The sequence below is a fragment of the Mauremys mutica genome, chromosome 7 (assembly GCF_020497125.1).
Source record: "Mauremys mutica isolate MM-2020 ecotype Southern chromosome 7, ASM2049712v1, whole genome shotgun sequence".
Taxonomy (NCBI): Eukaryota; Metazoa; Chordata; order Testudines; family Geoemydidae; genus Mauremys; species Mauremys mutica.
The window spans coordinates 20,260,993-20,276,206 of NC_059078.1; the positions used below are offsets into that span (position 1 = coordinate 20,260,993).

At 42.4% G+C, this 15,214-nt stretch overlaps 1 protein-coding gene across 4 annotated transcripts in view; it reads left to right on the plus strand.

The window, feature by feature from the left end:
- XPC (XPC complex subunit, DNA damage recognition and repair factor) overlaps positions 1-14,901 on the plus strand; it is a 28,924-nt gene extending 14,023 nt beyond the window's left edge. For all 4 annotated transcript variants that reach the window (XM_045025658.1, XM_045025655.1, XM_045025656.1 and 1 more), the window contains 13 exons: positions 972-1,095; positions 2,415-2,499; positions 3,997-4,154; positions 4,362-4,482; positions 6,185-6,274; positions 7,110-8,000; positions 8,502-8,662; positions 8,799-8,880; positions 9,389-9,523; positions 10,210-10,379; positions 10,777-10,870; positions 11,659-11,748; positions 13,242-14,901. In XM_045025658.1, coding sequence (XP_044881593.1) covers positions 972-1,095; positions 2,415-2,499; positions 3,997-4,154; positions 4,362-4,482; positions 6,185-6,274; positions 7,110-8,000; positions 8,502-8,662; positions 8,799-8,880; positions 9,389-9,523; positions 10,210-10,379; positions 10,777-10,870; positions 11,659-11,748; positions 13,242-13,454 — 2,414 coding nt within the window. In that variant the 3' untranslated portion in view covers positions 13,455-14,901. The remainder of the gene's footprint in view (positions 1-971; positions 1,096-2,414; positions 2,500-3,996; positions 4,155-4,361; positions 4,483-6,184; positions 6,275-7,109; positions 8,001-8,501; positions 8,663-8,798; positions 8,881-9,388; positions 9,524-10,209; positions 10,380-10,776; positions 10,871-11,658; positions 11,749-13,241) is intronic.
- Positions 14,902-15,214: the final 313 nt, after the last annotated feature.

Here is a 15,214-nt window from a genome sequence, read left to right on the forward strand (position 1 = left end):
TGAAATATCACCTTATGCTGAGAGAAGCTTAGAATGAGTCCAACAGAAGAATCAGACTGTGATTTCCTAGAGATGGGGACTGGGCAAGTTAAGTCATTCAGTCAGATACCATTTAGCTGGCCATCAAACCAGGCTGTGAAGACCAGAATTGTACTATATTATATTGTAGCTGTAAATGTATGCCTACTGAAGTGAACTCCCTACTTAAAAACACTCCTGAGTCTTGCCAGTCCTTTTGAACTGATACATTTAGGCTAAATCTTTCACTAAGACTAAGGCACCAAGGGAAGAGGAGCTCCAAAAGCTGGAGGGTGAAGTTGAGAATACCAAGGCTATGGTAGAATTTTAACATTGTTACAATACGTAATAATATCTCTCTACCACAGGACACATGGTAAAGTCCCAGAACATGTTACTTTAAATAGGGCTGCAGTGCTGTAGAGAAGGCTGCATTCTTAGCTCCCACCTAATGTGGAGCACCCAGTCCACAAAAATATTAATGAAGATTATTTTACAAATAACTGTCTAAATGTAGTGTACTTGTAAGGTGCCATAGAGACAGATCTGAAGCCCAAGTGCTGTGTCCCCACAACAAACCCAGCACGGCCCATAGCAATGCAAAGCTTCCCTTATGCTGCTCCACCAATGTTCCTCAACCCACTTTTGAAGTAATTATTTGTTCTATGGACTTTCTGATAAAGGGGGTTGATTGTGATGGTAGAATAGTGAAAGGGAGACCTGTCTTCTAGAAACTGGACTGAGTCAATACCTTGATACTAAAGCGACTGGCATTCCGTGAATACCTTAGATACAGAATATCCGATCATTTAACATAGGTTACTGAAGAGACACCAAATGGCAGCGACTTTTGGCAGTCCGACTTTGGCTACGTTTGAACAGATGAACTAGAGAGGAGAGACTCCCCAGGGCCATTGATTCCATGGGTATTAATTTTAATTTTACATTTCCAGAACTCGAAGATCCTGTCCTGGATAAGTCAGGAGAAGCTGCTGCCCTTCCTGCACTGGTGTTGCCCAGCAAACCAGTTGAGATCGAAATTGAAACTCCAGAGCAGGCAAAGAAAAGAGAGAGAAGGTAAAATCAGTTATACAGGGGAGGCAGCATAGACCAGTGGGTAGAGCAGGGGGGCCAGAAGTGGGAGACCTCTCAGGTTCCAACTCTATGGTCATACAGATTTCTTTATCATCAGCTGGGGTAAATGCTCATAGCTCCATTGACTTGAAGTCACTGGAATTATGACCATTTAGACCATCTGAGGATCTGTCCCGACCTTTAGATGTGCTGAGCATCCAAAACTTGAACTGAAGTCAGTGGGAACTCAGGGTGCACAGCACCTTAGAAAATCAAGCCCTTAACTTCACTGTGCCTTTGTGTCCCCATGTATAAAATAGAGATAAGAATACTTTTGTAAAGCAGTTTGAGGTCTGTGGCTGTTGTAATGTAATTATACAGTACTATGACTATATATATCAGGGGGCCAACCTGAGCCTGAGAAGGAGCCGAATTTACGAATGTACATTGCCAAAGAGCCACAGTAATACGTCAGCAACCCACCATCACCTACCCCTGTTCCCAGCGCCTCCCACCCACTGGCAGCTCCCAGCACCTCCCACTCCTTCCCCTCACTTTCCGATTAGCTGTTCTGTGGTGTGCAGGAGGCTCAGCGGGGGAGGAGTGAGGGCACGGGAAGGGGTAGAGTGGGGGCAGGATCTGTGGCAGAGCCAGGGTTGAGCAATGAGCATCCCCCGGCACATTGGAAAGTTGGCACCTGTAGCTCCATTCCCAGAGTCAGTGCCTATACAAGGAGCCGCATATTAACATCTGAAGAGCCACAGGTTGGCCACCCCTGGTATATATCTTCTTTGTCTTTTCCCATTTCCATAAGATTTTTTAATATAGTAGTACCCTGTCTGTAAATTCAGTTAGGAACAGCCACAAGTTTGGGTATCGAGGGTAAGAATTTACATCTGGTCTTATAGATCTATGAATCCTAGTTACAGGTAGAATCTTGTTACCTGTATCCTGTATTTTTCTTTCCTAATTCACATGGGTATTGGGAGGGTTGAGTAGTTAGTTAGTTAATGAAAAGTGCTAAATAAGTACTAAGTATTTTTTATTGTTAGTTTGCTGTACCCCCTACACTGACAGCTCTTTAAATTAAGGCACTAAGTCTCAGTAGTAAGGTATGTAGAGCTCACAGTTTTTTAATCACATCTGCACCTCATGACTGTTGCAAAGAATTGACTGAATTCTCCCAAAGCATGCACGGGTCTTAGTATAAAACCTGGAATTGATTCTCTGACGCATTTGATTATTCCGAGTCCTGGTCAGGAATCTGGAATGGTAGGTCCATAGGGCATTACAGCATTCATTTATTTTATAACACTTTGCAGAGAGAAAAGAAAAGCCGAGTTTGAGACCTATCTCCGGAGAATGATGAAACGCTTCAACAAGGAGGTTCATGAAGATACACATAAGGTGAGGGTCACAGAAGCAACATGGCAGAGAGGGTACAGATCATGAAGACTTCGGAACAGTTGTGGTATGTGATTGAAAAGGCACAATGACATTTAGAGCCAATTCTAATCTGTATGATCCATGGATATGCCTAGAAATTAAAAGGAAAAAGGAAAGCAGAGTTCCAATCAAATTCACATACAGGGTTCTCTCTGACCATCATTTGGAATTCCCTGCTGCTTGGAGAATCTGCATTACTGGAATTCAGGAACAAAATCGATGTCAGTGGTGTATATAGGATTAGCTACTGAACTGGGGTGATTCCTGCACATATTCATGGAGTTAAACTATTCATCACATTTGGGGCTGGTAATACTGATGAGCACCAAAGGGATTTTGATCCAAAGGTATGTAGGCACCTAACTCCTATTTACATCAGTGGGAGTTAAGTACTTACATACCTTTTGAGGATCAGGGCCTTTATCACCTTCCTCTGGAGGGTAAGATGGCCTTGTGTTCAAGGCATTGGGGCTGAGGAGAGGAGATCCGGGTTCAATTTCTGTTTTGACACAGACTTCCTCTATGCCTCAGTTCTCAATTGCTAGATCCAAGGATATGACTTTCCTACTTCACTAGAGTGTTGTAAGAATAAACCCATTATTGTGTAGTGCACAGATATGATGAAGGTAGCCAGATAAGTACCTAGATACATTGAGTTAAATTAGGAAGGCATATGTACATGATTTTACCATTGTTTTGTTATTGGCAGATCTCCTTCCAGCTTCTGTTTCTGTACTGGCTATGGGAAAAGGGTGAGAAATCCAGTACAATGAAAAGTATTTAAAATAAGAACTAGCTTTTGACTTTGAAATTGTCTTTGGAGATGAATATTGCTTCTGCTCTCATGTGAAGCAATGACAGTTGTTTCGAAAGAGAAAAGACACAACGTTGGTTTTGTATCTGTTTTGTGCCTAGTCCTAGAAAACAAATGATGGGAAGTGTTTAAACAAAGCTCATCAGTGTTTCCAGATGGTAGATGGACACGTGGCTGTCAAAAAGGGAACTTAACTGGCATTTCATTGTGCATTAATTTCAGGTATAGTTTAAAATCTGCTCCTCCTATTTTAGCTATCTTTATTTCACGTCCCTAATAATTGTGTCATGGAGAGGGAATCGAAACAAAGATCTTAAAACTGATCATTTGAAAGACAGAATTTATGCTGTTCCAACAGAGGCTACAGAAATTGTAGTCACAAAAGGCCACGTTCTCCTCTGGCTTACATGGCCACAACTCCTTTGAGAATCTTGGCATCTCCTTCCTTATATAGCTGTTGGGTCAGATTCATGCTGGTATGTTAACTGTAATGGTGTTGCACCTGAATTAATATGGCTTGTTGTATTAGCTGAAGAGCCTTTGTATTTGCCCTATCCCTGGCTGTTGATGGAGGAGTAAAGTCATTAACTGTACCAAAAACACTGGCTGTTTCAATCTTAAAACCTATTTTCTATCTCCTCCAGGTTCACCTACTATGTTTGCTAGCAAATGGTTTCCATAGGAACTGGGTCTGCAACCAGCCAGATCTTCAGGCTATTGGCCTTTCCATCATCCCCACCCACTTCACTAAAGTGCCTGCAGGTCGTGTAGACCTTCTCTACCTCTCCAACTTGGTGAAATGGTAAGAACCTCCCTTGTAATCCAGCTCTCTCATGTGAGAGAGATCAAGATTGATGAGTGTAGTCACCCAAGCTCAAGTGATTTATCTTGTTAAATACTAGTTTGGGGAAAATCTGTCCCCCTCCCCCCTTTTTTTTTAAGGGAGGGGTGAACTATGAAGAAGTCATTCAGGAAACTGGACATTAAGGTGAATTTGTCATTCTTCAAGGTTTGTTGCAACCTTCACTATCAACTCTGAACTCTCTGTTGATGATCGAGAGAGCCTGCAGTCCACTTTAGAGAGGCGCTTTGCAATCTACGCTGCAAGAGATGATGAAGAGTTGGTCCATGTGAGTGACTTGAAGTCTGGAAGCTCCCGAGGTTGCTTGCTGGGTTTGGATGCCAGATCACTGGGGCAGTATTGCTGCTGTAGAGGTCGCAGGTTAGGCTCAAGGGGTGGGGCTGGATTTGAAGAAAACTGATAGATCATCTCTGGGCCTTGGCTTTCTCTTTATTTTTTTCTGTTTTGAAAGTAGCCTTTGTGCTTTGAATGACATATGTGCCTTATAACCTGAACAAGCTCTCACCGGGGTCCTGCTGTGATTAGGCCCTGGTTCTAAGCTATACCCAACTGAAGGTCTGGTGATTTTTGGCCCTCTGTTCTAGGCAATATCCAACTGAGTTAATGTATCATCATCCTGATGCTGGTGGCTTCACAGATAAGTATGTGCATTCGTTCAAAATCATTACTCCTGAGTCTGCTGTGGCAGTGCAAAGCAACTACAAAGACAGATTAACCAGCTCCCTAAGGATTCCTCTTTTGTAAAGTGATTCCTGGGGTCACACAGCCCCTTCTTGGTCCCCGGTTTAGGGGGTTTACCTGGAAAAAGAGTTGTGATCAACGTGTGTCACTGCATTGAGGCAATCCTCAGCAGTCAGAATGACCACTTGAGGCCAAGGGCAGCCAGGTGTGATTTAGAGCAGCCTGAAGGCTTTAACTGACGACTATTTTTTAAGGCATCTGGCAATAAGTCAGCCTGTGACTTTGGAACTGGGGTAGGGGGGCAAACTAGAGTCATGTCTTTCCAGTTCACATAGGGGTTGCTGGTTAAAGAAAAAAAAATCATGAGCACAAAACTGAACATTGAGGGAAGGTGTCACATCCTTTGGGAGAGCAGCTTGTGAACTGCCATTTTGCAGGCATTCTGCCCACAAGTCCGTCCGTGTCCTTGGAAACTTGGGAAATTGTAGCCTTGGTCTAGTTGTAGAATGTCTTTGCTGTGGCTGGAGATGTAGAAATACCTCTAGCTAGGAACTGAGGAATCATGCTTACATACATTGGTGGAGGAGGAGCACAGACAGCGTGAACCAGGCCTAAGTTTGAATGCTTCTGGTTTGAATTTATCTATTCTTCCCCATTTCTGCTGAACTCCCACATAACAAAACAGGCAGCGGGTCACCGCTGATACTAGGTTACCGTTGCTAAACTACCGTTGCAGTGTCCGCATGAATGGCAGATGTTTCTGTATAGTAACATCTTGTTAGCATACATACATAATTAGCATACATCTTTGTTAGCATACATAATTTAGTCAATCCATCCTTGAAAGAGGTGCCACTTTGTCTTCTTCAGCTCCATTTACCTCAGGAATGAGGAACTGAGAGGAAGAACGGTTCAGTGTTGGAGCACTAGACTAGGACTTGGGAGGACAGGGTGCAAGGCCCTGCTCCACCACAGACTGTCTTTGTAATCTTGGGCAAGTCATTTAGCCTCTTTGTTCCCCATCTATAACATGGGGATGTTGTGAGGATAAATACATTAAATACATATATTGTGAGACATTCAGACGTTGTGGTAATGGGCGCAATGTAAGTACTAGAGATAATTGAAATGAATCTTTATCAGCACACATTGAAAGATCTGGATGAAACTGACTTTTGGGTTAAAATCTGGCTCCAATGTGGTTTTAAGATGGCTGTTCATACTTAAAAAAACCCAACCCCCTCTCCCCACCTCCAACCTCAAGTCTTTTTTTTTCTTTTCTTAAACAGATATTTTTACTTATTCTACGAGCGTTACAGTTGCTGTGCCGGCTTGTGCTGTCTCTGCGACCCATACCCCTGAAAGAGCCAGCGGGAAAGGTAGGGTTCATTGGGATTGTGGAAAAAAAGGAATTAACTATTTTAGGGGTCCACACTCTGGCCCAGAGGATGATCGTTAGGAGTCACATGATGTTAAAGAAGAAGAAAAAATTAGGCTGCATGTCAGAAAAATATTTCTGACAATGAGCTGTATTAGGGCAGAGTTGCCAGGGTTTAACTTAAGGTGTGATGTTAAACTGATTTAGCTAACGGTAAAGGCTGTGTGGACACTCTTATTTTGGTTTGAATGTCTTATTTCAGTTTAGCTTATACATGTTTTTATTCAAATTAAGATGAATAGAAATAAGCCAGGTTTAAACTGAAGTATGAGTGTCCATACAGCCTTTGCACCAGGATAAATTAAATCAGTTTAAAGCCACACCTCAAGTTGAACTGATGTGATTGAGACAAGGATTTAAGCTGTAGAATTTCTTCCACCACTTTTCTTTGGAGACCAAGTTGCTTGGGACTTTTAAAACTAGGCTGGATGAAACACTAGAGTTGGACTGAATGATTGAATAGGTCTTTTCCATCTCTGACATCTGTGATGGAGACTAATTAACAAGCTCAGATCCTTTAAAGCCAGCCAGCCCATGTATCTAGCCAGTGTTTTCTTCTCTGGAGTTAGCAACACAGAGCACAGCCTCTTGAAGCCCACCAAATGGCCCTCTCCAGCTGTAGGTTTATGGTTCCCTAAAGCCTGCATATTAACAACAGTGTATTGTACTCACAAAGCTTTGTTCTGCTTCCACCTAGCCCAGTTAGTGGAAGTTGGAGTTTGTCTAACAAACATTATTTGCTCTAGAAAAATCAAGAGTGTCTCTTTTGTTTTCAGGGCAAGAGCTCCTGCAAGAAGCGCTCTGCCAAAAAACTTAAGGCTCCATCAAGAAAAAGCTCCTGCAAAGCAGCCAAACAGGAGACTCTGTCAGGGAGTGAAGGAGATTGCAAGGAATCAAACACCTCTGGAACCAAAAGGAAAAGTAAGTCAAAGGTGATCAAGGATTGCCAGGAACAAAAGGAATCCAGTGATGATGAAAGCAACCAGGGGGAAGAGGAAGGAGCACACATGCCCAGAAACAAATGCCGACGAAGAGTGACCTTGAAAGCCTCTTACAAAGAGGAGAGTGGAAGTGACGAGGGCAGTGATTCTGAGTTTGAGGCTTCGGAGGAGGAGGACAGTCATTTCTCTGATGAGGATTTTGAAACTGTCTCTAAGAAGCAGAGGAGATCATCGGGGCCCCATAAAGCAAGGATAGCAGTTGAAAACAGCAGGAAAACCAGGTCTTTGGAATCAAAGGGGCCCAAGAAGTCAGGTGGAAATGAGCAATTGCTGGCAAAAGCAGCTTCTCCAGGCTCTTCTAATACACCCAGGAAGAGGAACAAAATCATCTCTAGTGACGATGATGAGGAGCAGGAGGTGGTGAAAGTCACAGGCACAGATCAGTGGTTGGAAATCTTTGTTGAGCGGGAAGACAGGTGGGTGGGTGTGGACTGTGTTCGTGGCATCGTTGGCCAGCCCTCTCTGTGTTTCAAATATGCCACCAAGCCAGTTTCCTATATTGTGGGGATTGACAGCAATGGGCACGTAAAGGACGTAACACAAAGGTATGACCCAGCATGGATGACTTCGACAAGGAAATGTCGTGTGGATCCCCAGTGGTGGGAAGACACGCTGGAACCATATAGAAGCCCCTTTGTGGAAAGAGAGAAGAAGGAAGAAAGGGAGGTAAATGGATACCAGACATTCAGGTCATTTCATACCAAGAGCCAAATCCTGACATCCTGAGTCTGGCAAAACTCCCTGGGATTTTCCCTGAGAATGGATGCTGGGATTTGGTGCCAGAATATTTGCTGTATTCATATGTGGGTGTTTATATCTGGGATCACTAAGGGGAACATATATATGTTAGTTACGAGAAATAAAATAAAATGGAGGCTGTTTAGGAGAGAATCTGGAGAGAACAAATGCAGAGGACAGACCCATTTGTAACTTGTCGCATAGAACAGCATTGCCCTTGTCATTAAATACTTTGGACCAAGTTCATCTGTGGTGTAATTCCATCAACACCAAAGGAGATACACCAGGGATGCCTTTGGTCATTTGGATTACCTGCTTTTGTATGGGTTTCTGATTATTTTGGGATCAAGTTTGTAGTACAATCTTCTTTTTGTAAAATGCTGGTGTAAAAGACCATTGAATTCACTATTATTTGCATGGGTCATGCAGTTTCTAGTTAAGCTTCAAGACCAACCGCTGCCGACAGCCATTGGAGAGTATAAAAATCACCCTCTTTATGCATTGAAGAGGCATATCCTGAAATATGAGGCCATCTACCCTGAGACTGCTGCTATCCTAGGATACTGCAGAGGAGAGGCGGTATATTCCAGGTGAGACATACATGCTTGTCATATTGTAAAAATTATATAGGTAGCTAACTTGATTGAAGATCAGCAAGACAGTTCTGTGTATTTTTGCAATCCATTGAAAGAGTGTAGACAGTTGCTTTTGTTCTGGCCTCTTTAGAGACTGTGTGCACACACTGCACTCCCGGGACACCTGGCTGAAGCAAGCTCGAGTGGTGAGGATTGGGGAAGTGCCCTATAAGGTAAGGGAGCTTGGAATGATATCATTGCACTGCCCTCTCTGGATAAATAGTCCTTGCTTTTATACCTTTTGCACAGACAAGATTTGCACTGGGGCGGCGGGGCAGGGGAGGAGTGGTTTTCCCTCCAGGCTGCAAGGAGCTGCCCTGCTGCTGTGGATCCATCAGCCAGCCATGTGCCAGCTCTGACCAGAACTCCACTATGTGCTCTTCACACTCTCAGGGACCATCCCTGCTTGGAGGCCTCCTGCCTAGCAGAACTGCACTCGTTAGATTCTGTTCAGAGCCTTCCAGGATCCTTCCTTGAATTAGAGGATTTGGCCCCAACTTGCTTACAGCGTGCCTAGGTGCATCAAGCATAAGCAATAAGTTACAGATGTCAAAGCTATAGAAAGAGCACTCCTTTCCTCCCATACCCTTCTCTTTCGGTCTCCCAAATAAAATCTGAGATCCCAGATTAGTGTCTGTCTGTTTCTACAGTGTGACAAATGCAGCCATTGTGTTTACACAGATGGTGAAAGGATATTCCAATCAGGCAAGGAAAGCACGACTGGCAGAGCCTTCAAACAGGGAGAAAAACGATTTGGGGCTGTTTGGCCTGTGGCAGACGGAAGAGTACCAGCCTCCTGTGGCAGTCGACGGAAGGGTAGGCAGGAGGGAAGAGAGGTGGTGTGTGTGTGTGTGTGGTGAATAAAAATCTGGAATGAAGACACAGGCTTTATTTTTCTAGAGCATCTTTGTGTTAGTGGTAGATCAGTCTGCAGCTTCTGGATCCCAAAGTTCTGGGATTTGTAGATTATGTTGGTTAACTGCCCAAATTTTAGTCCCACCTTAAGTAGGCCTCCATTTTTATGATTGGAAATAATTATGGAGTTCTGTGCCTGCAATTCAGGGCTTGCAAACATGGAAAGTTATTCTTGATTAACTTTGGAAGTGAATTAAGTTAATTTGGAATAAGGCATTCTTGTTCCGGTGTAAGAGCATCCACCTATGGAGAAAATTGGGAATAGTTAATCCGCTTGAAATTCACACCCTACCATATTCTGGGTTCATTTTCATTTTTAATTTTCAAGCCCTTAGTTACGAAGCACAGATGGTAACCATAAACCAGGGTTGTCAGTGTAGTTGCAAAATGTAGGCTAATGTCTGAAAATACAGCTTGTGTCCTGACTATTAAAGAATTGTTGCCAGAGTGTCGCTAATCAGACAATCAGAATAAGGATAACTAAGCAGACACTTGTAATGTATCTATTTTTGAATAAGAGCAGAAATTTCCATTCATCTTCTGACTGAGCATGAGCTTCACTTTTTATTTTAATTTCTCAATAACAGGTTCCCCGGAATGAATATGGAAACGTGTATCTCTTCCTGCCCTGTATGTTACCAATAGGCTGTGTGCAGCTAAAGCTTCCCAACCTGCATAGAGTGGCACGGAAACTTGACATTGACTGTGTTCAAGCCATCACTGGATTTGATTTTCACGGTGGCTACTCGCACCCAGTGTATGTGATGTGCCCGCTTTCTGGTTTGTTTGACCCGTGAGGATTTTGTAAACTGCATGGTGGGTGCTCCATGCTAAGGGGCTATACCATGCTATTTTCACTGTCAGCTGCTGTAGAGGCTGAACACCTCAGAGCAAGCTGTGGCACGTGACATCATAGAATTCAGCTCAACAGCCTGTCCTTTCATTTCCATTAGCAGCCTGCTCTTGCTCTGGAAGAGTAGGGAAACCACCCTTGCAGATGCGTCATGTGAGATACTCTGCTTTCTCTGTCAATACTCAGTAGTCTTCTGTCTATGATGCATCAATATGTATTGGCTGGCTTCCTTTCTTCCTCTAGCACTTGGCCTGTTTTTGCGGGTGCACAAACTGATAGGTGAATGTATTCTCCTTTCCAGTACTGATGGCTACATAGTCTGTGAAGAATACAAAGAGGTGCTTATTGCAGCCTGGGAGAATGAGCAGGCAGAGATAGAAAAGAGGGAAAAGGAGGTGAGAATTGTTTTCACAGGGTCTTTATTTTTATATTGAACAATAAGTCACCTTCACTTACAGTTATATAAAATAACAGTCAAAAGTGGGGGCTATGCAAGCATTAAACACAGAGCTGAGCCAATGTACATGTGTAGTGGTCACAATTTTACATTTCAGTAGAACCACTAGTCCAGCTGGATCCCAAAGCACTTTACTCTGTCCATACCCTGGGCTAAATTTTAGGCACAATATAATTACCCACGTTGGAATTTGCCAGGGAACGAGGGCCAGCAGCCCTGCTCATTCAAAAATAATGATAAATGGCCATGACATCAGTGTTGTATTTAATCCAGATATGGCCCCTCCAGCAGTTCTGGTTAGTGGGGCATTGATTCAGTATTGACTTTGAGAAAAGTGCCCAATTCATGACTCAGAGACAAATGCCCCATATCCTGCAGCATCTACTGACATGTTCTTTGGGGGCCTCCTATATAAGTATTGGCCAATCCTGACACTGCTGGAGTTGTGAGATGTGACATTGCAAAAAGCCATACTGGCTGTAGTGCTGATAGTGAGTAAAATGGTATAAAGTTATATGATGGAATAAATACAATGATTCCTGTACAAACAGATACCTCTTAAAATATAATGTTTGGTTAATAGGCCTCCTGAATGCTCAGGAGTGATGCAATACATTTAAATTAATATACAGTTGTTTAAACACCAAAGACTGTTTGTATGGTTCTGAATATATCAGAATTCCTGACTTTAAGGATTTCTTTTTTTGAAATAACAATTGCACATAGAAAAGAGAGAAGAGAGCACTGGGGAACTGGAAATTGCTGGCAAAAGGGCTTCTCATAAGAGAGAGACTGAAGCAACGCTACTGCAGAAAGGTAAGAATCTGTGTGTATATCTGCTACCAGTAAGGACTAAGGAGTTTTCCAAGGCAGAATTTGCCTGCCAGGCAGTGCTAAGACCTGTCAGGAAAATGGTAGCAGTGGAATTTGCACTGGATTCTTGAGTCTGTTTTTTTCCCCCTCAGTTCTTACAATCTCTTCTTACTCATGGGACAGCTCAAATGATTCATGTGAGCAGGATTTGACCCTTGTGAATGTCAAAGGTGGGGGGGCCCAAGAAGCCCAACTAAATGTTTCCTCAATTCATTTTAAAATATACCTAACATTGTAACTTGCCTAGTGCTCACTTTGGCCTTTCCATATGTTAATTGCAGCCTGTGAACACACTTCTGGGCTCGTCACAGCAGATGAAGCTAACTGAGCACCATTGCTGTCCTCTCTATTGATGCAGCCTAATTACATCTCTTTCAACACAGGTGGTGGTGAAGATCACTACTTGCTTAGTCATTTGACGGATGATGCATGTAATCTTTAGCAGCGTTTGTCCCTGTGTTGCTTTATATCCAGAATCTTAAATTTTCAATTGGTACATGAGAGAACTTCCAAAATCTCTTCACGCAAAGCTCTCGTCCCTTCTTCTCACACTAACTTTGAATAGGAGCTCATACTGGGTTTTGAACAAGAATTCAGCTCAATCATGTCAGTTGAAATCTCATCCCTATTTAACATAAGATGAACACTCCGCAACCAGGCAACATGGTTTTATATTATGGCCCTATTTTTCTGACATATCCACTTCGTATTTTGGATTTCTAAGTCCAAACCACACGTAGTTTTCAGAGGAGCAAAGTGACCTGTGTTGGTTTGGGTTATGAAGTGAAATAATTCTGTCCTTAAATATGTTTTTCCTCATGCTTGGTGATAAGTCAGATTTTGAAGCCGGTTTCTTCTTACACTCTCTTGACTAGTGACTATTCTTTCTGAACTTGAATTAATGCTGCATGTATGAGACATGGACTGATACTGCTTTGTGTAGAGAATTACATAAAATGTACTGCTTGTCTGTTATAGATCACTCCTGCTAACTACAGTAGCATGTTCCATGGTGATGAGACTATTATGACAAAAAAGGGCTCTTAAAAAAACACCCCCCTAACCACAGTTGCCAACTTTCACGTGGTAAATAAGCACCCAGACTTTCACAATAAGCCAAAAATCAAGCTAATCCCATTTCAAAACAAGGCTCATACAAGCCAATCCCTAAGAACCTCAATACTCTGTGACTAGATCCCCTCAGGGTGCAGTGTGGGACTGTGGTGGGCCTGCTGTGTACCCCAGACTCTCTCCCCCTCCTTGCCAGGAGCCGATCCAAAAAAAAAAAGCTACAAGCCAAACAAGCTAGCCAACAAGCAACTCACAAGCCAATTAAGCCAAAAACACATCCAATTTCTTGGTGCGGGGGGGAGGGGAGGGGGGGAGGTTGTGGGTTTGGCATGTCTGCCCCTAATATTCATGCTTATTTTTTCCAGAGTGAGGCATCCGGCTCCATGATGGAGAAAGGAGCTGGATTTTCTTCTGATGAAGAAGGGAAGCCAAGTTCAGAGACTCCAGCCGAAGATGTGGTTGTTTCTTGGCCTCAGAATCGGCAAGTGGATGAACAAAGAAAAGAGAAAAAAGGCAGAAAGAGCAAGCGTGAAAGGAGAGGAGAAGTAGCGCTCTTGTTCCCCTTTGAGAAGTCGTGACCAGAACTGAGTGCTAAACCCTTTACATTCAATTCCCCGATGCAAGGACGGAGGTGGTTTCTTTAAAACTATCTTGTAAATAATTTCAGAGCTAGAAAATGTTTGCTGTTTTCTACTAGTTGCCTACTTGGGACTGAATGAGTCATAATTATATAACTAGAGCAAAGAGCAGATGTGGCAGTAGATAAAAATACATCACAACAGGAGCATACCAGCACCCGGTGTGTGTTTTCAGCCCTCCAGTGTATAAGCATTTCTGGTGGTCAGAGGTGGACTCTCTCCATAGTGTAATCTCAAGCCTTTCTCCCTAATCCAGCATTAAGAGTTCTAAAAAGATGAAACTGGATATATCATTTCTTTTGGAGTCATGGGTAACCTTATTTGTGGAGTCTTTGAGGAACAGACTTGTAGATATCATATACCTTCTGAGAAGAGTGACCCATTGCAGCTGTTCTTCCCCTTTGACAAGTATTGTCACCCCTGCAGTATACCTATTTCTGCATCACTTTCACGATCTCCTTTCCCCAAGTCTTGTTTACTGACAAACAGAAGCCTGTGTAGCTGCTATCCAGGAGTCCCTTGTGTACTCTGTTATTGGCCTATTATTGCTATAGGTAGTTAACCTGTATTGTTTCAAATCAGCAGTGCAAGAGATTCTTTTATTCACATTTGTAGTCTATCCCAAGGTGGGAAATGTAAAGAATCAAGTAGCACCTCAGAGCCTGGCAGATCCCTAATATTTATATGTTTTGCAAAGGACAGAGATTTCTTCAAGCATAGTTTTGACTTATTTTACTTTTGAGTCCTTGATCTTTTCCCTGCCTCCATAATCCTTTCTAGAGAGAAAAGACTCGAGATAATTTGGACACTGTCATGTTGCATTTTTTAAATATTTTTTTATATTGTCACCACCTTATCATTAAACTAAAATAACTGACTTGTCACCCTTCATGTTTATTCACTATCTGCATATGGCATAGCTTGGACAATGAAAGCAGACAAGGAACTTTTAGTTTGGGGCAAAATTTGCAAGAGCGCCATGGCCAGAAGTAAGTCAGTGGGACTTGGGCACTTTTGAAACTGTTACCCCATTGTCTATACATAACAAGTTTCACTTTCTCTGCAGCACTGTAAAGGAATGTTTAAATACATGCAAACTGTTTATGGGATTTTTTTAAAATGAAACGATATAGACTAATTATTTTTAGAAAACCTATAGTTGGGCCTAAATGGACCTAAATTTCTCTTTAAGAACACTCCTAGTTATGGTGGGAATACAGTAATGTTAAGAGCCTGCTGCTTCCTTGCCTTATGCCACAAGCTCAAACTCATTGTAATCCTAGTGGAGAGGTTAAAAATGCAAGAAAAAAAAGTTTTAGTACTTATGTATATTTAGAAATATTTTTATACTGAATTTTTGGAAAAAAATAAAGTTTGCAAAGATCAATCTTGTGCATGGTCCCTGTTATTTCTATGGGTCATTTATCTGTATTCCTAATGAACAATTATTAAAGGAAAAAAGCAGTGACTTCAGGTAGCTTAGTTGTCATACTTCTGTATTACATCAGCAGTATCACCAGTCCTAAGTGTTCAAAACATGTAAATTTGGGTTTCTTTACATTCTGCTCTTGGAGCTTTTAGGGTTCATATTAAACTTTTTTGTAATGAAAGCTGGTAATTACTTGACTGCAGATGAGGCTTTAAGAAAAACTCTACATATTGCAAGATTTGACAATACTGCAGTAGTTACCAGAGGCCCC